Below are 27,209 nucleotides of genomic sequence, written 5' to 3' on the forward strand. Positions count from 1 at the left end.
AGGAGTCCATCAGAAAAACGCTGGTTAAATATCCTGGCGGGCGGCGCTGGTGAAAGCCGGAAGAAATGCCTTGACCACTCTCCAATAAGCCGACCCCTCTCCCCCGAGGCCTCCCTCAGCCTTCTGAGCCGGCCGTACCCCGCTCACACTCGGGATCTGAGTGCTGAGGTGTAGCGAAGCGCCAGCCAAGGGACGCTAATGCCCAGCGCCAGTCGCGACCTCAGCGACCGCGGGTCGACCCCGGGCCGGAAGTGACGCAACCGTACTGAGCACTTCCGGAGCTGCGGAGACGGCTCCGCGGGAGGAAGGAGCGCGGGCCTTGACCGGCGTCGGCCCGTCGCCTCCGCTGCCGCTTCTGCTACAGTGTCCGATCCGTCTGGCCCGGCCAGACCCGGTCTGGCCTGCCCGGGCTCAGCGGCCGCGGGCTGCGGCTCCCGGTAAGTGTGCGGCGCAGGTCGCGGCCTTGTTTACCCCGGCGCGCCGGGGAGGGGGGGTGGGCTCTCCGCGCGCCTCCCTGGCCCGGCCGGGGCTCCGCCTTCGTCGCCGTCCGCGAGGCCCCCGTGCCCCCCGGCCGCCGGTTCACCGTCTCAGCTCCCAGCGCCGCCCGCGGAGGGGCGGCTGAAGGCTACGGCCGGGGCGGGCGGGCGCCTGGCGTCTCTCAGTTTTTTCTCCTCCCGCCGTCTTCTCAGCTGGTGGAGAGGTCGGAGGCCAGCGCCTCTGACCGACTGGCGCCGGCGCATCTGGGCCCTCCCTACCGGGCGCGCCGGGGAAACGCGCCGCCTCTGGGGCTTCCAACTCCAGTCATTTTTCGGAGCCTTCGCAGTGCCATTCGCACGGTTAGTTAACGCCCGCCTGCGAAGGGACCACTGGCGCGTAGGCTCCGTGTCCTCGAGGCTGTCCCGGCGCCTCGGTACCGACATTCGGCCCAAGAGCTGAGCTGCGGTCTCGCCGGACGCTGCTGTGCTAGCCGCGGGAGAGGCAGCCGTGTTTTCGAATGACTTCACCTCTGTACTGATTGTTGCTCTGTCCCGTAGAACTTTCTGCCACAATGGACATATTCTATATTTCTGCTTCTAAGTAGGATAGTCCCTAGCCACACGTGGCTGTTGAGCATTTGACTTGTGGCTAGTGCTACTGAAAACCCAACTTTTAGGTTTTATTTAATTTTTAAATTAAATTGTAATAACCACATGGGGCTAGTGCCAACCATCTTAGGATGGTGTAGTGTAGGGTTTTGAAACTAAGTTGCTGGTTCATATTTTAAAAGTGCTAAGTAGTTTTCTTTGGAGATTTAACCTTAGTAAATGACCATTCAGAGCCAAATATTATGTCTGGAGTAAACATCGTCGGACTCGCCAAAAAGTGTTTTGTTCTTGTCAACTTTAAACTGAGAGAGAAGTCTTCAGTTTGGATCCTTTAGCCCAGGGAGGGTGTCACGTCTTTTGAACACGTGACTTTGGCTCTGGAGGAGAAGTAATTTCTATTACTTCTCTGTCTAGGGTGTAGGGATAATAGCTAACATCTAAAGGAAGTTAAAGCGTTGTCATCAGTTCTGTTAATAAGACAATAACATTCTGGACCCTTTGAGCAATGTCAGCACTCTTTTAAGTAGAATTAGGGATATTTTAACTTTGAAAAGATTAAGTGTTTAAATCTAAACCTAGAACACCTACTAAGTGTGAAATGGCTTTCTCTTTTTTGGAGGGGAGTCTGAAAGTTTACCCTGCTTCTTGAATATTTAGTTGGTGAGAAGCCTATGGGCAAACCTCTAAGCTCCAATCCTGGGGAGAAATCCAGAGAAAGTGGAAAGCATGGCCTTTTGTTGTGATTCTGCAGGTAGATAGTATTAGGTTTTCTGGGAGGGTGATGGAGATTTATGAATCCTCATAGGTCATGAATCTTGTGGAAGTATTGTCTCTGGGTAATAGTGGTTGCAGCAGTGTGATCTGGACAAGTTACTTAACTTTTTTGAACTGTAGCTTCCTCATTTGTAAGAAGTGGATGATAGTCACCTTGTAGGATTGTGAAGATTTAGTGAGAATGAGTCAAACCTGAAATTGGCTGTCATTAAATGAGAACTAATATTGGTAGTGAAATTTTGTAGATGGGAACAATATTTATAGAGTTTATTCGCCCAAGAAGCAGTATCTTGCATAAAAATACAGGTTAAAAGATATTTAAAAAAAAAGTTCTCTATTAAAAAAATTTTTTTTAATGTTTATTAATTTTTGAGAGACAGGCAGAGCACAATTGGGGGGGGGGGGTGCAGAGAGAGAGGGAGACACAGAACCTGACACAGGCTTCAAGCCCGGAGCTGTCAGCACAGAGCCTTACCGGGCTCAAACTCATGAACCATGAGACCATGATCTGAGCCGGTCAGCACTTAACCGACTGAGCCACCCAGGTGCCCCAGTTTTCTATTTTAGAAATAATTTTACATAATCATTGGACTTTAATTTTCATTTAGTTTATATTTACCTGTGTTAGAAGTATTTTTTTGAAGTTATAAATTCTGGTTTGCTAGGAAATCCTAAAGGATAAAGAAATAGACATAAGATTTCTTATTGAGTAAGCACGTAGTAGTACTTAGTTTTGGATAGTGAGATCTGTATCTGAGAAGGTCGGATGGCCTTTGAGCATGTCAGAAGAGAGGCAGCAAATGGATGTTAATATAGCCTACTTGACATCCTATTGGGGGACACTTTTTATTTCACAATAACTTTCATGAGTAAAGGGAGGTCTGAAATATTGGCGATATTCTGTATTAGATTATCACCATGGAAGTGACTTTATACTAAGTCTCATTTTAAGCCAGTTGCAGTTTACTTTGCTAACTTCTGTGTAACCTTTAGGATTGAAATTGTGCTAGTAATTTAGGAAATCTGAGCCATAGGAGCAAAGTGGTGGGTTTCCAAACTGAGGAGAGGGATTGGGTATCTATTTACATCACCAGTACTCCAGGTTAAATTATTATCAGCTGTTTACTTTGAATACTTTCTTTTTTAGAAGGCCATGTAACTCTTTTCAGTATAATGACATACAGGTTTCTGTGGGACTTACAAGAAAATAATTTCATAGTTACTCTGGTCTCTTGCTGCATATCCTTTTAAATGTCTTTGCTTTAAAAAAAATAAATTTGCAAAACCAGGGTGCCAACTTAAAAAATGTAAATAGAGTTGTGTCTTTTCATTTTAGATGGAAGTTATATGACATAGAATATTTGGGGTGACATCTTGAAAGATCTTCAAGAATTACAGGTATTTTTAATTTAAAGATTAACTTTTTTTTTTCTAAAGGAAAAATACCATAGTTTATTTGTAATTAGGTCATTCTATACCAAACAATTTGTTAGAAGTCAAACTGCAAATTCCCTTTTATTAATGTGATTTAAAAAAAAAATGGGCATTTATGGTTAGCATGTCAAACTTCAATTCCCTGCTATTTTTATAATATCATTAAAAGGTGGCTCTGTAGTCCTTTAGACTGGTTACAGAGTCAGTACACGTTCATTTTAATGTGTTTTAATTTTTATCTTTGTCTTATTTATGGTCAGATAGACTTCATATATACTTTTGCATTTAATCCAGATTTGGTTATGGAGGTTATTTACATACCATTCAATCCAGATGCTCTTGCATTTTAAAGTCCTATTAGTTTTTAGATTTAAATCACTGTTTAATACTGTTTCTTGCAGATGATCACTTGGAACGGTACTTATGCAGAAAAGTTAATGGGTTTTTACCAAAATCTTCTCTGAGGTGAAGTTAGGACTTGTGATTGTTTTGCTTTCTCAACTAGTATTCTCTTTTCATTTGTAATTGAGTAACATTTTGACCTCTGAGGGTTTTTTTTAATAACTTGTTCCATTTGAACTCTTTTTCTTCATCTTAAATAGATTTTGGTTTTTCCTACCCTTCATTCGGTCAAGGCAGAATATGCGTAGTTTTCCTTCAATTTGTAGTTTTCCTTCACTATTGGATCAATTTCTTTGCCTCAAAGTACCCCTTTTAAAGAATCAGAGGGGTGCCTCGCTGGCTTCGTCAGTGGAGCATGCGACTCTTGATCTCGGGGTTGTGAGTTCATGCCCCACACTGGGTGTAGAGATTACTTAAAAAAAAAAAGAAAGGATCAGTAGAATCCTTTAAAACTGAAAAATCAGTTAACTCTGCAGACTAGAGGAGGATGTTGAAGAGCTTTGTGCCTTTTATTTTTTCTTAACTAACTATGCACCTGTTTTTCAGATATCTGAGAGCAATGTCTGTGGAACAGTGGTATTTTTTTCCTAGACATTACAGTGGGAAGGAACTATGTCATTTGTGTACTTTATGTGTCACCGGTTAGTGGGGTGTAATTAGCAAAGAGATTTTAAACTTTGGTAGTTCAGCCTTTAGGTTGCTTCACCTGTGGAGATGTGCCTTTTTTTTTTTTTTTTTTTTAAATTTGTTTATTTTGAGAGAGAGCGAGGGACAGAGGGAATCCCAAGCAGCTTCCTCGCTGTCAGCACAGAGCTCAGTGTGGGGCTTGATCTCACAAACCATGAGATCATGACCTGGGCTGAAATCAAGAGTCAGATGCCCAACTGACTGAGCCATCTAGGCGCCCAGTGCCTCTTTCTTAAGGACTCCCACAAGAAGGATAAATCCATGGGAATTTGACCCCTTGACATAGAGCAGATGGCCTTCCTTATTTACTTTTCCATGTGAGGCCCATCTTGTGAAGTTACCATCATTAGCTGCTTCTGCCCTTCAAGGAAAGAGTTTCCCTTCGATAAGCTTGGGCAGGGAGATGATGGTGAAGTTTCCTGTATGAGACCAGAGTTGGAATAGGCCATAATGGGGGGTAGGGCCAGCCTATGACATTTTGATTTTTGAATGGTTACTGTTATAACTTATAGTGAAAGTAACACTTATTTTTTTCTTTTCCTTCCTTAGAAGACAAAAAGCACTAATGCATTTGAGAAAGTGGTAAAGTTTGGGGGGAGGGGAAAAAAACTGCTTTCCTGATCTGCAACTTGGCTGGATGCTAAGATGTCTGTGGACATGAATAGCCAGGGGTCTGACAGCAATGAAGAGGACTATGACCCAAATTGTGAGGAAGAAGAAGAGGATGAAGACCCTGGGGACATAGAGGACTATTACGTGGGAGTAGCCAGCGATGTTGAGCAGCAGGGGGCCGATGCCTTTGATCCTGAGGAGTACCAGTTCACCTGCTTGACCTACAAGGAATCCGAGGGTGCCCTCAATGAGCACATGACCAGCTTAGCCTCTGTCCTAAAGGTGAGCAGTATTGTCAATTCCAGGTGTAATGCCCCCAGTTAAATCTAAATATGAGCTGTTGCTAACTGATGTCTCCTCTGTATTGATCAAATGAATGGCCCTGTAGTGAAACCAAATTTAGGTGTATGCTGCATTAGTTGGACACATTTGATGCTTCACTTTGTTTTCTAATATATGTGTATCTAAGGTCCTCAAATTCCCAAATTACTAAGAATTAAAAAGGAAGGGTGGGGTGGATTCAGGATAGACTGGAAGTACATTGAAGCGGAATTGCATAGATTAACACTGGTTTCAGAAAGTGAGTTTTATGAAACTTTATGAGGTAAGATATGATTAGCCTCAGGATTGTCATCCTCTACATGACCATGTATGAATGACTGGCAAATGTCTTGAGAGGTACCCAGGGTATGCCCTGAATAATCAGTGCCTCTGTGCTAATTGAGCTCCGTTGCATCATAAACTAATGTCTCATGTTGAAAGAAATTTTAGCTTGTGTTTCACTGATTTTGGGGTTTTATATGGAAAATTTAAAGAGTTGGTTATTCCAGCAAGAATCTTATTTTTAACACTTAAACTAGCATGCTTTTCAATCTTGCGCCCCAGGCCAGTTATTGTTCTTACCATGCACATTTTGTGCTATGTAATATTAGACTAGTACATAGTACACTCACATAGAACACTGTGTGCTATGAATATCTTTATGTCATTTAGACAATTTCCCAGCATGTTTTCTTTCTCTTCTAATGTTGGCCATTATGTGAAAGTGGGGACATTTCTCTTATTTCATTGTTTTCGCTGACCTTCCTTCAGAAACTGTTATATGGATTTTGTTTTCTGCTCAAATTGAAGGTCAAGGACACATTGGCATGATTTCAACCAAATAATTGTTGGTATTTAAATGGAAGTAACTAAGATGTGCTGTGTTATTTTTGTAGAAGCTGCTTTATCTACTAGTTTAGGGATTTTTTTTTTTTCCAGGTAGTCAGCAAAGGCTAACTAATATCTTGGATTTATAGTCAGGGCTTTATTACCAGCTAGTTGGAAGTTGAAATCTAAAACTTTTTTTGTGACTCACTTTTGGAAGGATTGGAGACTTCTTGTGCTCAGCAGAAAGCTCTGAAGAATGGAGACCCATTGGAACATCTGGATTTGGGATTTCTACACCATAACTTTAGCAAAGCTGCTGGGACCTCTGTTTCCAGAGGACATTTCCCTGGTAGAAAAAGAAGCATCAGGTCTCTTCCTCACAATGCACACCTCTCTCTATCTGATCAACTCGTTTCTTTAACCATATTGTTAGGTTATACACAGTGTTGGCATTTAAATAGAAAAGGTATCATCAGGTGTGTGGCTATGTGCTGGAGATTATCAGTTGACTAAGTGCATCAGGATGTTCCATCTATGCATAAGAATTCTGTTTGTCAAGCAATCTGTGCTGATTTTCCTACCCTTTTGGAGACAGGTGAGGGACCCAGGCACGTGTCCTCCTTTTTTTTAAATTGTGGTAAAATACATGTAACATTTACCATTTTACATTCTTTCTTCTTATTAAGCTGATACAGGGTCAGCCCCCTGGAAAGTCTTCCTCCCAGAGAAAGCCCTCCCTTTCCTTCTTCACTTTTTATACCCTCAGAGGTCCTTCAGTCTAGCTTATACTTTTCCTGAGCAAGCCTTCTTGAGACCCCTACAACATAGTGGTTGTACTCTCCTTTGGTCTCAGGGCCCAAACATCACAACCCATGTATATTAGAGCACATACTGCAGTCTTCTGACTGTTTTATCTTGTTTAACCCTTTTGCATATTTTTGCATGATCTCTCCAACTAGATTGTCACTTCTTAGAGGGCAGAAACTGCTTTATTCCTTTTCTTCCCCATCATTCCTGTCTCAGTGTTTCATCCATAGTAGGTGTTGAATAATTTCCTGGATACTGTGATTTCTTGGATACTGTGGGTTTTGTCAACTGTTGATGACAATAGCTGATGCTGTTGGTATGAGCTAGATTCCCTAGTCCCCTGCTGTACATCCTTCTCTGTTGTCATGAAAAGGCATTATGGCCATGTTGTTCAAGTGTCAACTATAGTCATTAGAGATTAGATTGCCAGGTAAGGTATTATAGGAGAGGAAAAATCTCTGACAAATATTTGTAGTCGATTATGTAGGTATGAGTCTTTAAGGAAAACAAAGTTAAAGATCATGAAAAGAAGAAGCAAAAAGTACTTGGTGTAGAGATGAAGGAGTAAAAAAAGATGGAAGAATGTTGAAACACAAGGAAAGGGTTAAAGAGAAAATGGGGCAAAGAAGAAAATAGCCCATGAAAATTTAGATCTTGGTAGAAGATAGATTTTTTTTTCCCCCCTCCCTAGACCTCACTGAGGAGCATGTTAATAACCCATTTTCTTTCTGGGGCTGGGCAGCAAGGGTCTGGGTTCTTTTGGTGGCTTGGCTACATATAAAGGGACTTAGTGGTGTTTTAAGTAGTTTGGGAATTTGACCAAAGAGGCTAGGCAAAAACAGCTAAATTAAGAGTAAAGAGGAAATCACACACAATCTTTCTTTTTCAGACTGGCTAAAAACTAATGTTTTTATTTTTGTGATATTTTATTTTTCTATATAATATATCATGAGGCAGGAGGGGATAATTTAAGTACTGCATTTACAGAATGGTGTTTATTGCTGCTTTGGCTATTCTAGCTCCCCTGTTGCATGTGTATCAGAGAGTGGAGCTCAGTGGTGATCATCCAAATCACTGCTGGTGTTCCCCATTGATCATGGTGTTTGCACAACTCCATGACATATTGAGATACTTAATTATTTTATTGATTTAGGTGTTTGACTAGTAGAAAACATGACACGTATGTGGTTTAAAACTCTGCCATATGAACAGTTGTCTGTGAATGAAAGCTAAGTTTGAGGACTGGCTTGACTTTTTCACTGATACTTGTGTTTATTTTACTTTGTTGTGTATTGTTAGTTGCCAATGGATGAGCCATTCTTCAGCATAAAAGTAACTTTATTATTGCCTTTTGAGATTTGACCTCTCTTAAATATTAAAATTCCAGTCTGGGCTTTTGGTGTCATGAGGGCCCCTGGTGTCAGGGTAACTTCCTATATGTGTTGTGAGACAGATCCATGAGTAAGATCATTAATTGAGAAAGGAAACTTCCCAGGAAATCAGATTAAGGGCTAAGGATAGACAACAGAGAAAATGCTTATCTGTTATGGGGGGGGAGGGGGGCAGCTACTGGTGTTCAAATAATAGCAAAACTAGAAACATTGTTTTTAGAATGAGCTGTCATCTTACAGATAGAATACAGTTGACCCTTGAACAATGCAGGGATTAGGGATGCCAACCCCCACACTGCCAAAAATCGATATATAACTTTGACTCCCCCAATCTTAATACTAATAGTTTACTGTTGACTGGAAGCCTTACCAGTGACATAAACAGTCAACACATGTTTTGTATGTTATGTGTATTGTGTACTGTATTCTTACAATAAAGTAAGCTAGAGAAAAGAGAATGTTACTAAGAAAATCATAGGGAAAAGACATTTATAGTACTGTAGTGTAAAAAATTTGCATGTAAGTGGTTTTGCCCAGTTCAAGCCCATGTTCCAAGTGTCCACTGTAGTCATTAGAGATTAGATGATTGCCAGGTGAGGTACTATGTTGTAGGAGAGGAAAAATCTTTGACAAATATTTGTAGTCAGTTACGTAGGTATGAGTGTTTAAGGAAAACAGTTAACTTTTTAAAACACTGTATTTATTTTTATATGAAACTCACACAAAGATTACTTGATTGTTATTGTTATAGATGAGAGAGGTCTTTTCTAGTAGTAACAGACATTTTTATTGCAAAATGTGCACTAGTTAGCCAAGAGGAATTTTGTCATTCAGTGAATCCTGTTAGTACTGTTCTGTGAAAATCCTGAGGCATTTGCTGTTGGCTGCTCAGGAAGGAGCTCAGCCATGGGAGAACCCCAGACAGTCTAGGCTGGCTTTCATTGGTGATGGGCCAGGGGAATCTCGTGCATGGTGCGCTCCTTCTCTCAGTAGCACATTAGGGGTGTGGGCGGGAGACAAGTGTTGTTATGTTGTTCAAGGCCCCACCCAATTGCATAAGAAGGGAGAAGAAATAGTCACTTTGGGCTAGATCTAGTCTATGGAGCGACAATGAGCTGTCTGAACTTGTGACTGGAGAACCTTGAAAGTGGAGTAGAAGGGCAGTGCAGGTAACACAAGTCCAAGCTCCATGGGTCAATGAAATGGGTGGAAAAGTTACCTTCTGTGCTAGAGTGGGAGACTAAGAACTATAGGTAAAAGAGAATAACACATGGAGGATCATAAATGCAGCCTGAGGTGTCTTTACTATTTGGAGGAAAGGAACAGAATTTTTAAACTTCTTCAGTGCTGGACTGCACTATTTACTTCTTAAGCCTGGTGTTCGTTCCCCGGATGGGATTGGAGAAATAGGCTGGTTGTGAGTGTTTTTACTACAGTTCTTGCTTTATGAATTGCTGTACTAACTGCAGTGGAGCTGGGAAAATGTTATGTAGAAATCTTTATTCTGCCACTCTTGAATTTGTTTTAAAATCTAGTGTTAGATATTCAGCAAAATGTGGCTGGAAAATCTCTTATGATTCTTCTGGATCATTTTTCCCTTTTGTGGATGAATCATAATTGGTTTTCAGGGCTTCTGACTCCCAAGTGCAGAAGTCTTTATAGTCTCGTGTTCAAAACAACCTGGTTTCTACGCATTTCTCACTTGTAACATGAGCAGTTGATGTTCTTAACACAAAATACCTTATATTTAACCTTTCTCTTAAGTGGCATCAAGTTTTTGTATATCTAAAAGAAGACTTTCATTTTACTTAATCAGCTTTTTAATATCCTGATATAGCTGGATTTTGGACCATTTTATTTTTATTTACATATTAGTTAATGGTAATTGTTTTTTTATTACTTCTCAGGGGAAAGTATCCTCAAGCTGGGCTTGGTAACACTGAGTGTGTGCTGAGCAGCCGTCTGATTTCTATTTTTATGACCTGATGTCAGGTTTCTTTGCATGCCTGCATCTCAATAGAATCTAGATTCAATTCCTGTGTTTCAAATAGTTGGTTATTAGTGGGCGTGTTGACATACTTCATGATGCTTTAGTGTGGAAGTCTGATGTGTGTTTTACTGATGTATAAATTTATTTTAAAAGGGTGATGAGAAATGTCCAGAGTGACACTGAGAATTGCCTAAGTACAACTAGTGCTACAATTGTCCGTCTTGCCAGTTTAGAAAGGTTATTATCGTCATTGACTTTGTGTCCTCACTGTGCACCTGGCACCACGTACAGCAGGTTCACCGTCTTCCAGAAGAGAAGCCTTTAATCAGATTCAAGGCCAGCTTTCATTCTAGTCTTTTTCTTGTGCTTTCACACTGTCACAGCAACCATGTGTAATCAAGGGGTGATTTTAACACCACACTTGTGTTCTAATCCTGAACTATTTATTTATTTATATTTAACCTTATATTGTTGAGGTGTTACTACAGTATTTAAGAAAAAATATCCTTCGTAATTCCATTAACCTATAATAAAAGTTTTCTTCCGTGCTTAGTATCCTTCAGACCTTGTCCGTATTCGTGTGTAATATTACTGTGCTTTCAGTTCATTCATTCAACCAATATTTATTGAGCACTTACTATCTGCCAGGCACTGGAATGATATTCTTCTGCTCTTTTCTTGTATACAGGCATGCCTCAGATATTGCAGGTTTGGTTCCAGACTGCTGCAATAAAGCAAACATCACAACAGAGCAAGTCAAATGAGTTTTGTGGTTTCCCAGCGCATATAAAAGTTATGTGTACACTGTACTATAAAGTGCAATAGCGTTATGTCTATAAAACATGTAAAAACCTTAATTAAGTATTTTATGGCTAAAAAATGCTATTACCTGAGTTTTCAGCAAGTTGTAATCACAGATCACCATAACAAATATAATAATAATGAAAAAGTTTAAAATACTGCAAGAGTTACCAAAAAGTGACACAGAGACACGAAGTGAGCAAATACTGTTGGAAAAATGGTGCCGACAGACTTGCCTGACCCATGGTTGCCACAAACCTTCAATTTGTAAAAAATGCAGTATCTGCGAAGGACAATAAAATGAGGTATGCCTGTATTTTAAGTATTTCCCCTTGTTTTTACTTCATCCTCATAAATTACTTTTAATGGGTAAATATCACACCATCATATTGAGCCATAATTTGCTCAGACTTTCCCTGATGGGCATTTAGGTGAATACTTATATGTGTGACAGTTCTTGTGAACTGGTTATACTGCTGTGAACATTTTTGTGAATGTGGCCTTTGTGTCTGTTGGGCCTTGGCAAAAGCCTGGGCTGGTGGTCAGATGGTTGGGCTCCGTTCCCTTTTCTGCCATTTAATATAATGTGACCTTGGGCAAGTTCCTCAACATTTTTAAGCTTCAGTTTTCTCGTCTGTAAAATAATGATAATACCTCCTTCACAGTATTAAATGAGATAATGCACATAAAGTGCCTGGCACGTGAATATTCGAACATGAATGTTCAAACAGATGTCATGGTGGAGGCAGGGCAAGCGCAGAAAAATGGGAGTGTTACTTTCACATATTTGCTATGGTTCCTCAGAACATATTCTTAGGATTGTGTGTTTTGAGTCATAGGGTAAAAGCCACATTGAGGAAGGTTCTGGGTGACATATTGCTGATGATGCCTCGGAGTATGCGTGTGGTAGTTAGATCATGTACTTTGGATTCTTTTGCCTTCATCCAGAACCTCTGGTTCTCTTCTCCAGGAGCCCACTGATAAGAAAAGTAAAAATAACACAAAATGAATTTTGAATTGGGACCAGGAAAGAATGTAGGGGAATATAGCCTGTTATTCCTACCTTTCTGTTTGACTGCAGTGTTTGGTCTTGGGCCTGCATTGACAGCACTACTTAATGAAGTGCTTAGTTGATTTTAGGGTTCTTATTATTGGGGTATCTCCTTACTTGTGCTTTGTCCCACCCCCAGCCCCCTGCCAGCTTTAAAAATTTTGTCTTTGCCCCTACTGCTCTAGGAAAAATTTGAATGATTAGATTTCTCTGCCCAAAAGAGGGAAGACCTGTAGGAAAGATTTGAGAAAGGTACAGAGTGAGATACAGGAAGCTTTTCATCTTGCTCTTCCTAAAATGTGTCTGCCCTGTGGCTTGATTACTCAAATTGACATGAATTGTCAGATTTGAAGCTTATGTTTTGTTCCCTTTTCTTTGAACTGTCACAAACCTGTATACATATGAAATGGTTTTACTGTGAAAACCACAAGTTATCAACCATAAATAGAAAAATACAGGGAGGACGAACAAAAGTTGGTTTGGAGATTTTAAGAGAACAGAGCTGTTCTTATAATCATGAACAAAGAGTGGTCTCTATCTGGGAAAGTTGCTCTTTTTCACTAGCAGTTTCTTTCCTGGTACACGCTCTACTCACTCTCATTTCTTTTATCCGTTATTTTAGGCTCTCACCATCATTTTCCAGAGTCGGTAGATAACCTTGCCTTCTTTTACAAGAAATAACTTTAATGCCATCAAACTTAGCTTCCTGGATTCTGTCTTAATTGATGATACCACCATCCACCAAGCTGGAAGCTGAGAATTTACCCTTGACTCCCTTCTCCCACGAAACCCTCCTTGATCCCCAGGCAGAGTTGGATATCCTGTCTCTCTACCACTGTGTGCACGTTTCTTGCTATGTACTTATGGTGATTAGAAATTGTAAGCCAGGGCTTAAATTCTTTGAGAGTTGCTTGTTGTTGATCTGACTGTCTAAGCAGGTCAATAAATGCAAAAGTTGAGGATTTAACCCCAAAGCTCTACTTCTGTGTGCTCCCATTGGTAGATAGAAGGCATGCTTGTTAGAGGACTTCCATGAAGCCAGGTGAATTCTAAGCAGAGATCATATATACCTAGTAGATGTATGGTTCCCAGCTTGGGGTGCATCTCGGAATTAGTTCTGTCAGTTCTGATTCAAAAGCCTGAACTTCATGCAGGTGTAATAAAACAGAATCTTCAGACACAAAGTGAGGTATTACATATTATATTGATGTGGAGAATTCGTGTGGAAGTACAAAAAAATTGTGAAACAATTCAGGTTATTGAAGTGATGAGGAAAGAGTTGTGTCCTTTCTTTGGCTGCTGAAAGGATGTGTCCAGTGTTCAGAGTGTACTGATTTCATAATTAGAGTGGGAGTAGGGTAAAGACACCCAACTATACTGGCAAGTTGGATAGGTTACCTGTAATATTTTTGATGTCTAAATGTACTTCTTATGCCATCAGTTATCAAGATAAAAGTGTGTTCTTATCTCCATGTTGATAATGAGTAGCTACAAAAATGACTAATAATATCTGCAATCATAAACACAATGTGAATGTTTTAAAAGTTTTCAATTTTATGATGTAGACAATGTCATCTTTTTTGCCAGTGTTTTAACATTGGCTTCTGCTGCAAGATGGCTCACTGCCCTCACATACCTTTGTACCCCCTCCGTTTGTTTTTGTTTGTTTGGTATTCAAATGTCTGTAGCAGTTTTATGTGCAGTAGCCAAAAACTGGAAACAACTCAAATATCCACAGATGAATGAACAAATAGTGGCATTCCCATAGAACAACATACTTCTTCTCTGCAGTATAAAAAGAGTGAATGGTTCATCATTGATAAATCCCAAAAACATATGCTGCATGAGGGAACCCAGGGGGTAAAAAGAGTAAATATTTTATGATTCTGATCATATAAAGTTTTAGAAAATGCAGACTCATTGTGAAGGAAAGTAAATCAGTGGTTGCCTATAGAGTTGGGGGGGAAGGGAGAAGGATTATGAAGAGCATGATGTAAATTTAGGGGTGGTTTTCTCTTTTGAAATATCAGGAAAATGAAAGTAAAGGCATATTCATGTTATAAACTCATAACAAAGAGAACAGGTTGAGGGGTGGTATGTGGGGACATTGCACACAGGAGCCAATTTGTCCAGCAGATCTTTGAAGAGACTGTGGGCTCTCATTTGACTGACAAAGGCTGGAAGAGATAAGTGAGCTGGGAATGAGGGGATTAATTAATTAAAAGTTTCTGTGTAGGACAGTCAGCCCTGCCCCCACTTGGTTTCAGGACAAAATAATCTGCCTATTTTTAAGAAATAGAATAACCTGGGGAGAAATAGGGCCCTTAGAATGTGAGGTTGGATGACCTTATTGGTCAGTTTGGAGGTTCTTGAGTCTTGTGTATTAGCTGCCTCTGATTAAGCACCCTTAAAGAAAAGCCTGTCAGTTGACACATTCTGTCTGTGTACACAGAATTAGGATTTGCTTTCCTGACCACCCCCCTTTTTAAATTTAATATTCATATAAAATTAACCATTTTATATTTCATTTCATTTTATCTTATGTTATTTTATTTTAATTTTAAGAAAACATGAGTGGGGGAGGGGCAGAGAGGGGGAGAGAGAATCCCAAGCAGGTTCCGCACTAACAGAGTGGGGCTTGAACTCACAAACTCAGATGTGATCTGAGCTGAAATCAAGAGTCAGATGCTTAACTGAACCACCCAGGTACCCCTAAAATTAACCATTCAAATTCAAATTCAGTGACTTTTAGTACATTCACAGTGTGCAACCATAATCTCTACTTCTGAAACATTTTCATTACCCAGAAGGAAACTTGGTATCCATTAAGTAGTTATTTTCTGCTCCCCCCAGCCCTCAGCAACCACTAATCTGCTTTTTGTTTCTATGGATTGACCTATTCTGTATGTGTCATATAAATGGGATCATGCAATATGTGACCTTTTGTGTCTGGTTGCTTTCACTTAGCATGATGTTTTAGAGGTTCGTCCCAAGTTGTAGCATGTATCACAACTTCATTCCTTTTTCTGGCAACCTTTCATTTTTTACCGTGAATAGCTAACCAAGGATCACCAGACATTTGAGAAAAACATGCAAAATAGAAGAGAAACAGGAAAATTGACCTTAGGTGAAGCAGACCAGTAGATGATTTTGCTTGTTTATAAAAGTGCACTATTTAGTATTCTCCAGGATATTCAAGAAGATGTGGCATCCATGAAACAATCAGAGATGCCATCTGGAAGAAACTGTCGAAATAAAAAAGCTTGTGGAGATGAATTACGGGTTTGCCAAGTTAAAATATATTCCGTAGATCAGAAGATAAAATCAAGAGAAAAATCTCAATATAAAGCCAAAATACAGGCAAAAATTGTATGCAGAAAAAAAGAGACATGGAGGATCAATCCAGAGATCTATCATCTACCAGAATTTCTGGGAAATGAGGACAAAAAATTAAAAGAAGGGATATTTCAAAGTATAAGAAAAAAATATCCAGAATCTACAGAGAGGAGCCTATTGAAAGGGTCTACCCTTTGCCCAGAAGGATAAAGGCCCACCTGCTACAATTGTCACTATGAAGTTTCAGAAAAGAATAGATAGAAAACCTGAAAGTTTCCATGAAGATACACTGGGTCTTCTGAAAAAAAAATGGGAATTGGATATGTCATCAACAACAATGACAACCAGAAGGCAGTGGAACAGCAGTCTTCCTTCCAAGTCCTGAGGGAAGATCGTTTTGAACCTAGAGTTCTGTCATTGCAAAATAAGCTTGTTTTCAGAAGTGCGAGGACTCCCAAAATTTCCTTTCCTTGTACCTTTTCTGAAGCGGTTACTTGCAGATGAAAATCAAAAAGAGGAAAGTAAAGAATTCAAGAAATGGTTGAACTAATAACCCAGTTGTCCAATGAAAATTTTCATGTTACTTATACAACAACCCTGGAAAGCAGTCAGCCCAAATTTGAACAGTTTTGGTGGGATCCAAGAAAAATTTATTCGAGAATAAGAATGGGTAGATTTCAAGCAATAGATAAAATGAAAAAGCTGGAAGATAGTTGGAATATGGTAAAGAGACCATAGGGCTCTTTACAAGGGACAAGGGAACCAGAATCCCTATGCAAAGCAGAAAAACTACATGCAAAAAATTATAGGCCAAATATAAAGCAAACACATATATGGCACAAGTATAAGTAAATGGTGGTGATTGAATAAAGATAATGTATTTGTGCCTAATGTATGGATATCCTTCTTTGGCCCAAGGACAGTGACATTGGAAGCACAAACAAGAAAATGCAATTCGGGTCCTGTAAACAATATTTTAAAGTTAACAAAGGTAACTGATAGAACTGATAGTAATATAAATATAAAAAGGTTGGGGTTTGGAAGGGGAAGGTAGGGAGTGGTATAAGTAAACTAAATCTGCTAGAGAATTGTGGGCACACTTAGTGAGGTTGGTGACAACCAGAAGAAATGGTAGAGATTTCTCCTGTATTGGAAGACTGGGAGGCTGGGGAGGGATGGGGTGGTGGGTATTGATCCTTTTCATCAAAGTGCTCTTTATGAACCATTTGATTTACTTTGTTCATTGTTCATTGGTGATTGGGGTAGGTTAAGAATTTGTTGATTCCCAATAAACAAGTGTTTTCTGAGTGTCTTCTGTTGTTTTAACTTTTAGATAGATGCTGAAAGATGGGGAAAAAATAGTTTGACCTCTACCATAAAATAATTTTAAGATCTCTTTGCCTTTAGTTTCTGCCACCTCTTTTTTTAAAGTGGTGAGAGAGGAGATATAAATAAATCCTCTTCTACTTTTGTTTCATATTTTCTGATACATCCACTAAAAGTTCCACTTTGATTATCTTGGTCTTTTGAAAAACTTAAAGTAGCTTCTCCAGACTCCAATCTGAACTCCTTCCTGTTGCCCCTCTCCCTAACCCATATGTTTGATTTTTGCCTCCTCAAACCTCCTGTGAGCCTCTCTGCCTTTCAGAACCCTCTGCAACTCTCAGAAGACCTCTTACATTTTGTTTGTTTGTTTGTTTGTTTTTAACCTTCCTCACAGGAGCTATATTTGGCCTTACCCTGCCTCTTTCAAGCCCATGAAGGCTTGAAAGCTCTTGGTGCCTCTCTGGCTTCTGGAGGAGAATGTGGGTATGAGGTGACAGAAGGAAGCGTTAGCATGTAGGACCTAGTACTGGCACTGCTATTGTTCCAGGTGCTTGGGTATGGCAGAGAAGGAAATTGTTATACATCTCTGCCCTCAAGGAGCTTCCTTTCTGGCAGAGTTGTTCTTTCTTCCTTTCTTCTTTCCTTTTTTTCTTTCTAGAGAGAGCATGTATGGCTGCAAGCATGGGGGAGGAGCAGAGAGAGAATCTTAAGCAGGCTTCGCACACTGCATGGAGCCTGACATGGCAGGTCCCACGACCCTGGGATCATGACCTGAGCCGAATTAAAGAGTCAGACACTTAACAGACTGAGCCACCCAGGCACTCCTTGATGGAGTTTTATATAAACAGAAGGGTTATAAAAATAGCATTATATGTTTTGAGCGTAGCTAAGGCCAGCAATCTGTAGCTCTGTCTTTGAAATATGCTCTTGGACTTTGTGGCTTTGTCAGTAAGATATGCTAGCCTCTGAGGTATCCTGTAGAGAAGAGGGGGGATCTGAATGATACTGCCCAGATAGTATTTGGTATTACCTCTTACTTGCCTCCTCACAGTAGCAGTAGCTACAAGAGGAAGAGCATTATTTGAAATCATTTTTGGATAAGATGGGCTTTGGCTGCAGAAACATGGTAAAAGATTTGGATTTTAATCCTACTATGTGCAATTCGTTGGATGTCAGCTCCCGTCTGCCTTTTTTTTTTTTTTTTTTTTTTTTTGGCTTTGGTTACTGGATACGACCTTGGTTTGTAAAAATGGTGATCATCCTGCTTATATGGAACCCCCTGGAAAACACAGAATTCTAGTAGGGGCTCAACCAGCCTTTTGTACTGAGTACTTCCCAGAGGTTTTCTATTAAAATGCACACCCTAAAAGATAGTCTGGCTGGGTTTACTCCATGATAATGTAGCTGGTGGGGGATAGATGAGGTACAGATAGAGTGGACCTGGCCATGAGTTGATGTTGGAGCTGGGTGATGGATGCATGGGTCTCATCATATTCTTCACTTTGTAGATGCTTGGAATTTTTCATAATAAAAAAGTGTCCTTATGGTCAAGGATGATGACTTTCATATTTTTGCTTTATTGTGTTTTGTGTAAATAACTTTATTTGGGGAGGTTGTTGGGTTTTTTGGTATTTTAACGATCAGAGACAGTACTGAGTTAAGATTAGACTGGAGAGAAATCTTCAAATTTAATCAGATTTTTAAAGCATGAATAATGTGAGTTCCTCAGTTACAAGTGTGCCCTCCCTCCGTGGAGACCTGTAAAGAAAAAGTGAAAGGAAGCCAAGTTATGATCAGGTGCCAGAGAGCTGACCTTCTAGAAGCTGAGAATATGTAGATGTGAAGTATGGGAGAATGAAGGCCCACCCACTTAAATTTGATTGTAGGGGTGAGCCTCGCCTAAGGTAGCTGGGACCCCACTGCCACCACCATTGCTGCTGATTTTGTCCCATTCTAGTAGGCCGATGTTCACCTACTCCTTTGTCTCTGTGCTTTAACCTTGTTTCTTCCTCTTACTCCTTTAGTACCTTCTCGCCTCACCCCCCACCCTCCAAGACCTGAATTCATCCATCTTGATCTCCTTAGGCTAGCTTTCCTTTATCATGTCCCTTTCTATCCTGGCCCAGAAGCTCACCCACAATTCACTCCTTTCCTTCATCTCTGCTGTTTAGTGAATGACCACTAGTGTTTGTTAACAAATGTGATTGGACTACAAAGTGGCTTAACACAGGCTGAGGCATGGAGACCCATTCGTGTAGCCTTAAAAAATTTCAGGCAGTTGGCAAGTAAGAATTCTAAATAAAAATTGAAACTACCACCTGTATTTTTTCAGGCCGTTGATGCTCACTGCCATCAGCTGCATCCTCCCTATGGCACTGGTAAGTGTGGGAAGGGATGGTGACAGTTTTGGTGGGCTGCTGGATTTCTTTTTTCTGGGGGAAAAAATTCTGTTTGCGAGCTGTGTTATTAACTTGTCCCTGAGGGCTGGACAGCTTGAATCAACTGTAGGAGACTAAAAAGAGGAAGAAGCAACTGACCATGTTCGTGGGTTTCCGGGAGAACTGTTGTCAAGAGCAGAGGCTATTCACTACGTGCCTTGATCCTTATATAAAATCAACATATCTTATGCATTATTTTTGAATAATAAACATATACGATCCAAGTGCTCTGGGATGTCAAGTAGTAACTGTTAAATTTCCTGAAAGTCTTAAAACATTTTCCCCAAAGATGGATGTTGGCTGTGTTAGAAAGGGTCTAGAATGTTGTATGTACTTACCATTTCCTTCAGTAGCTCTGGTATTTTAAGTTCTTTGTGGTCAGGAGATTAAGAAGAGGTAGGCTCAGGGACCTGTGATATAAAAAATCATTTTGCCACAGTCAGCTTTCTGCGTAGGGACCTAACGGAGAAAATATACAGCAGTAAATTTGAAATACAGGGTGGGGCAGCAAGTCAGAATTGCTGAAGTATAAGCCGATAACCAAATTGCTGCTGCTGTTGCCTTATCTAAGGTCTTGAAATCCTGCTGCTGTCTCCTTGTAATGAGTGGGTTGGAGGCCACAAGATTCAGAGGTTTTATCAAGGTGTTCTCCTCTCTAACTGACAGTTTGATGTTTACACTATTTCATTTCTCTAGTCTCTGAAGCCCTTAGAACATGGAAGAAAGTGTCTCCAGAATATCTACTGAAATGCAGAGGTTGTGGACTTATGTACTACTGTTAACCAGTGAGGACCTCCTTGATGGCAACAAAGGCTAAAGCATTCTTGTACACTTTATTACATCTCTGTGAGAAAATCTTAGCATCATTGCCCAAATTCTGGATTTCCCACTGGTTCCCACTCCCTACCGCCCAAGTCCTCCTTATGAAGTAGGGATAGAATTGTGTAGCACACTTAATATATTGTTTATAAGAAACAGAAAGGAGAACTTGACTCCCAGCAGCTGTCTACTCCTTTAGATATCTATGCACAAGTGGTAACTACTGGACATGTTTTGAGGACCTGTATCAGGGAAATATCTTTTAAGCATCTGTCCCAAACATAGATTATAGAAGATGACAGAAGGTTTTTGTCTGCAACCTGTGGGATATATTGATGACCAGCAGTAAAGTCCTTTCTGGCATGCATGTAGCTAAGGGCTTCCTGGAATAAAGATATGGGAACCACTTGAGGGTTTGAGGATTGTAAATGGAATGCAAAACCAGGCAAGATTGGATTGGCAATGCAGAGCAGTGGTTAGGGTAAATGACAACAGAGGGCAATCCCACAGTTTTTTTCAATCTAGAAGGAAAGCTCCTTAGAGGCTCCTGACCCTAGGAACTGGTCAGGTTTGAGGATACAGGGAAAGAGGGAAAAAGGGCAGGGAAGATAGGCTGCTCTTGGCTTCTGCTCTTAACCTTATCTTTAACTCTGTAAAAGCCTTCTCTGGGCCACCAGAGACTCAAGGGAACCCTTCAGTCTTTGATGAACTTTATACCACTACCTGCCCTCCCTTCCCCACCTTGATCAGTCACATCCCTTCCCCAGCTCCCAGGAAAAATAAAAGAGTTCTTATCTTTGGGGCTTATGTTCACACTGACCAAGGCTTTTAGACATGACTGTGATAACCCAAAGACAGGCTTGAGAGCTGTGCTTTGTGGAACAGCAACATTTAAGGAGCCAAAAGACTAGGAGCAGAGCATCTAGTGGAACACTAAGAAAGCTTGGTCTGGGAGGTCGAGAGAGAGCCAGAGAGCATTATAAAGTTAACTAGCATTATAGACCTGTATGGAAGTTGTATCTATTTATGCTGAAATTCACATTGTATGATCAGTTAACCTTTAGTCAAAACTATGTTAAAACTCTGAAGGAGGATTTTTCGAAAGGTCAGAGTGACTAATGCAGTAGCTTAAAGGTCAGCCTTTTGTTTATTGTAACATTTGTTTATGCAAGTTATTGCCATTATGTTAAATAAATTTGGCAAACTTTTCCGTCCTGACTTCTATTATGAAAAATTAAAACATACAAAGAAGTTTAAGGAATTGTATACTGGACATCCATATACCTGTGATCAAGATTATACAGTTGCTAACCTTTTGCTACGTTTGTTTTGTTATATATCTAGCCATTGACCAATTTTATTTTTATACAGCTTTATTGAAGGATTATTTACATTCCATTAAATTCACCCATTGTAAAGTGTACCATTAGAAGAATTTTAGTAAATTTATACAACTATGTAACCATCACCACAATCTGAGTTATAGAATATTTTCATCATCTGGAAAGTTCCCATGTGTTGGTTAGTAGTCAGTCCCTGCTCACAGCCCCAGGCAACTAGTGATCATCTTTCTGTATGTATGGTTTTACCTTTTTTTTTTAGAAATTTCATATCAAAGGAATTATACAATATGTAGTCTTTTGTGTCCAGCTGCTTTCACTGAGCATAATGTTTTTGAGGTTCACCCATGTCATATTACATGTCAGTAGTGCTTTCCTTTTTATTGCTGAATTTTCTGTTGTATGGATATATTACATTTTTTTTTATCCATTCATTCATCAGTTGTGGACATTGGGTTGTTTCCAGTTTGAAGCTATTCTGAAATAGGCTGCCATGACCATTCATGTCTAGGGCTTTAAATGGACATATGCTTTCATTTTTCTTGGATAGATATCTGGGAGTGGGATTGTTAGGTTGTAATATGTGTGTTTAACGTTTTAAGAAACTGCCAAACTGTTTTCTGAGGTGACTACTATTTTACATTGCTGCCAGCATTCTGTAGGGGTTCCAGTTTCTCCACATTCTTGCTAGCTCTTGGTATTGACAGTCATTTGGATTATATTCATTCTAGTGAGTGTGAAGTGGTATCTTGTGGTTTTAATTTGCATTTCCCTTATGACTAATGATATTGAAGATCTTTTGCTTATTTACTGTTCATACATTTTTGGGGTGAAGTGTTCAAATCTTTCATCCATTTTTAAAAATCAGGTTGTCTTCTTGAGTTGCATGTGTTCTTTATAGATTCTGAATTAAATCCTTTATCAGATACATGATTTGTAATTATTTTCCCTCTGTGGCTTATCTCTTCCATTTTCTTAATGTCTTTGAAGAGTAAAAGTTTAATTCTGATGAAGTTCAGTTTATCAATGTGCTTTCATTGTCTTATGTAAGAAATCTTTGCCTAAGCCAAGGTTGCAAAGATTTTCTTGTAGAAGTTTTTAGTTTTACATTTAAATCTGTGAACTATTTTGAGTTAATTTTTGTGTGATATGAAGTGTCCAAGTTCTGTTTTGTTTTTGCATAATGATGTTCAGTTATTCCAGAACCATCTGTTGAATGTTTCCTCTCTTGAATTCCTTAGCACCTTTGTTTAAAATTAACCATAAATGTCTGAGTTTACTTCTGAATTTTATTCTGTTGCATTGATCTTTATGTCTGTTTTTAAGCCTGTATGTACCCTCCTGCCTTGATTACTATAGCTTTATAGTAAGTGTTAGAGTCAGATGGCATAAGTCCTCCAACTTTGCTCTTCTCTTTCAAGATTGCTTTGGATATTCTGGGTCATTTCCATTTCCATGGATTTTAGGATCAACTGTTAATGTGTGCCTCTTGCCCCCCACCCCCGAAAAAACCCTGCTTTGATTTTGATTAATTTTGATTGTCTTCAGTCTGTAGCTATGTTGTTCAGTATGGTGGCTATGAACACATGTAGCCATTGAGATTTGAAATGCGGCCATTTTGAATTGGTATATGCTGTGATTCTAAAATATAAGTGTACTTTTCGGGCACCTGTGTGGCTCGGTTGAGCGTCTGACATCGGCTCAGGTCATAATTTCGCGGTTTGTAAATTCGAACCCCATATCGAGTTCATCGCTCTCAGTGCAGAGCCCACTTCAGATCCTCTGTCCCCCTCTCTCTCTCTGCCCCTCCCCGGCTCATGCTTTCTAAAAAATGAATAAATAAATAAAACATTTAAAAATAAAATAAAAGTGTACTTTGAAGATTCATATGAAAAAAAGGATGTAAGGGGCGCCTGGGTGGCTCAGTTGGTTGGGTGGCCAACTCTTGATTTCAGCTCAGGTCTTAATCTAATGGTTCATGAGATCAAGCCCCATATTAGACTCCATGCTGACAACACGGAGCCTGATTGGGATTCTGTCTCTGTCTTTCTCTGCCCCCCCCGCCCCCCCACGTGCATGCTCACATGCTAGCTCTCTCTCAAATAAACTTAAAGAAAAAAGATGTAAAATAAAATAGTTCTTGAATAATTTTTTGTGGATTACCTGTTGAAATAATATTTCAGATATATTGGTCTAAATAAAATATATTACTAAAATACATTTCACCTGTTTAAAATTTTAGTTTTCATTTGTTTGCTGCTGTATAGAAATACGTTTGATTTTTGTGTATTGACTTTGTGTTTTGTTATCTCATAATTCATTTATTCTAGTAGTAGTTTTTGCATATTAGGATATTCGGAGTAAACAATCAATTTTATCTAAGAATAGAGACAGATTTGCTTCTTTTTCCAATCTTTATTTAATGTCTTTTTTTTCTTTTCTCTTTGCCCTATTGCCCTGGCTAGGGCCTCCAGTATAATGTTAAATGGTCAGGATGGTCATCTGTGCCATTTTCTTGATCTTAGCATTCAGTATAATGTTTTTTCATAGGTGCCCTATATCAGATTCAGGCAGTTCACTTTTTCTCCCTCACCTCTCAGGTAATTCACTTTTTGTCCTGATTTGCTGCAAATTTATATCTTGAATGAATTTTGTCAAATGGGTTTTCTGTGTCTGAAATGATCATTTTTTCCACCTTTATTTTGTTAATTCAATGAATTACAATAGTTTTCACATGTTAAATCAGCTTTCCATTCCTTGGATAAACCTCACTTCATTATCATATATTGTCCTTTTTCTATATTGATGGATTTAATTTGCTAAAATATTTGGATTGATTTTTGTGTTTATGTTCATAAGGGATACTGGTCTGTAATTTTCTTTCTGTTATATTTCTGTCAGATTTTTATATCAGGGTTATTATGTTAGCTTCATAAAATGAATTGGAAGAAGTATAACTTCCTTGAGTTTCTAAAAGTAAGATTGGTGTTGATAGCATTCAACAGTAAAAACTTATGGGCATGGGAATTTTGTGAGAAAATTTTTGATCATAAAGTCAATGTCTGTAGTAGATATAAGAGCTATTCTGTTTATCTTCTCTATTTTGTGTCAGTTTTGCTAAGTATTTTTCAAGAATCTTGTCAATTTCACCTAAGATTTAAATTTATTATCCCTTTTTCACCCATTATTGGTCATTTGTATTCTCTTTTTCTTAATCTAGCTAAAGTTTTTATCAATTTTATTGATCTATTTTTTTAAGTTTATTTATTTTGAGAGAAAGAGTATGCAAGTGAGGGGTGGGGGGCGGGGTGGGGGGAGGAATCCCAAGCAGGCTCTGCCCTGTCAGAGTGAGGCTTGGACTCATGAACTGTGAGATCATGACCTGAGCTGAAATCAAGAATTGGGTGTTTAACTCATTGAGCCACCCAGGCACCCCTTGTTGATTTTTTTGAAGAATCAACTAATGGGGTTTGTTAATTTTCTTTTTTTTTTTTTTTTTAAGTTTTTTAATATTTATTTTGAGAGAGTGAGAGCAAGGGAGGGGCAGAGAGAGGGAGAGAGAAAGAGGAAATCCCAAGCAGCTTCCACGCTGGCAACACAGAGCTTGGCACAGGGTTTGATTGAACTCAAAAACTGTGAGATCATGACCTGAGCTGAAATCAAGAGTCGGGCGCGTAACTGACTGAGCCACCCAGGCACTCCTGTTAATTTTCAATATTATTTGGTTTGGATTTCATTTATTTCTTGTTTTTTTTTCTTTATTATTTTTTTCTTTTCACTTGCTTTAAGTTTTATCATCTTTTTCTAGTTTCTCAAGGGGGACTTAAGGATTTTATTTCCTAGTATAAACATTTACAGTTGTAAATTTCTCCCTGGCATCATGTTAGCTGCATCTCACCAAATTCTGTGGTATTTTCATTATTCAGTTCAAGACATTTTCATTTTCTTTCTTTCTTTCTTCCTTTCTTTTTTTTTTTTTAGTGTTTGTTTATTTTTGAGAGAGAGAGGAGCACACACAAGCGGGAGAGGGGCAGAGATAGAGGGAGACACAGAATCTGAAGCAGGCTCCAAGATGGGAGCTGTCAGTGCCTAGCATGACACAGGGCTTCAACCCACAAACTGTAAGATCATGACCTGAGCTGAAGTTGGACACTTAACTGACTGAGCCACCCAGGCGCCCCTCAAAACATTTTCTAATTTCTCTTGTGATTTTTTTTTTCTTTCTTTAAAAAAAAATTTTTTTTTAGTATGTATTTATTTTTGAAACAGAGAGAGACAGAGCATGTGCAGGGGAGGGGCAGACAGAGAGGGAGACACAGAATCCGAAGCTAGCTCCAGCCTCTGAGCTGTCAGCACAGAGCCCGACGCAGGGCTCAAACTCGTCAATCACGAGATCGTGACCTGAGCAGAAGTCGATGCTCAACCTACTGAGCCACCCAGGCGCCCCTCTCTTGTGATTTCTTATTTGACACACCAGTTCTGCTCAGAAGTATGTTCTTTAATTTCCAAATATTTGCTACAGAAAAGGGCATTCTTGGCAGAGAACAGTTAGCAAAGTGCATGGGGATGCTAGAATCACTTGGTCTGTTGCTGGACTCCAGGGCACAATGGTTCTGATGACTTCCACTAAGGGCTTCAGGTTTGTCTTGTCAGTACTGGAAAGCAGTGATGGGTTTTAAGCAGTGTGGGAACTGATCTTGGCAAGATGTAACAGCTCTGTAAGAGCTGTCTTAATACTTTTCAGTCAGGGTTTCAGGAAGGTAATCCTAAAGGTTATGGAGTGGAGGGGTCCAGACAATAGTACTAATAGGTTGCTAATTTCTTGATCAAAACAGTGTAGCAAGGGTTCATCTTGATTCTGCTGGAAGATTCTGTTCTCCACAATTGAAAATATAGAGAAGAATGGAAGACTCCCCAGTTGTGAAGTATTGACTCTGATAGATTCTGAATAACTCTTTGATCATTAGACAGTAATGGCATGAAAACTCAGGGAGTTCTTTCCTGCGAGAGTTTAGCTGTTTGTACTCTTTAATGTTTTAATATCCTCCCCAAGGTTTGTCCTGGCCCTTTTGTGGAAAATGGCTTAAATAGTGCCCCTGCCCCCAACACACATCCTTTTCTGCCCCCAAATCACCTGTGGTTGCTTCCTCTGAGATACTGCTGGGGTGTGTGTGCAGTCAGTTCTCTCTTGTGACCCCAAATCAGGGATGAGGTAGCCTCACTGCTGAGACTCCTTTTTTTAGCATAAATTCTTCTAGGTCCTCTTCCTCTACCCCTGTGCTGTTTTTGCCAGAGAGCCTTTTGGAACCTGACTTCCCTATAGATTCCCTGGTGTCCATTATAGGGCAAGGTGCAGTCACACTGCATTTTGCTTAAATTGTCTCTGGGTGTCTTCAGGCTTATATTGGATTATTGAGGGAAAGAATCCCTGACTTTCTGTGATACACTGTGGACACAATATGGGCCATTTTCACACCCCCATCTGTGACTTAGGGATCACAGTAGCACTTCCTGCAGAAGGCTAGTGGGGGGTGCATACAGCTGACGTGTGTGTGCCTACTATCTTGTATATATTGACGTATTCTTGGCTGTTGGCACTGAAAGAATAGATTCCTATCACTCCACTGTCAGTTCCATAAAGTGCTAGATGTATCTTCTCTTCACATAATCTGTTCTCACCAAAACTCAAATCTGCTGGGATATTCTGAGCTGGTCATTAGTGGATTTGCAGTCATTAATAAAATTTCTGTTTCAACAGAGGGCCAGA

General features: G+C 39.7%; 1 protein-coding gene across 8 annotated transcripts in view; it reads left to right on the forward strand.

The window, feature by feature from the left end:
* The first annotated feature begins 272 nt into the window (after positions 1 to 272).
* Positions 273 to 27,209, forward strand: part of ARIH2 (ariadne RBR E3 ubiquitin protein ligase 2) — a 46,944-nt gene continuing 20,007 nt past the window's right edge. For 2 of the 8 annotated variants that reach the window (XM_049640385.1, XM_049640380.1), the window contains exons 1-3: positions 273 to 437; positions 3,196 to 3,257; positions 4,932 to 5,276. In XM_049640385.1, the coding sequence (XP_049496342.1) occupies positions 5,028 to 5,276 (249 nt within the window). In that variant the 5' untranslated portion in view covers positions 273 to 437; positions 3,196 to 3,257; positions 4,932 to 5,027. The other 6 variants (XM_049640383.1, XM_049640381.1, XM_049640384.1 and 3 more) reach the window with 6 other exon arrangements.

The sequence above is a fragment of the Panthera uncia genome, chromosome A2, assembly GCF_023721935.1.
Source record: "Panthera uncia isolate 11264 chromosome A2, Puncia_PCG_1.0, whole genome shotgun sequence".
Classification (NCBI taxonomy): Eukaryota; Metazoa; Chordata; class Mammalia; order Carnivora; family Felidae; genus Panthera; species Panthera uncia.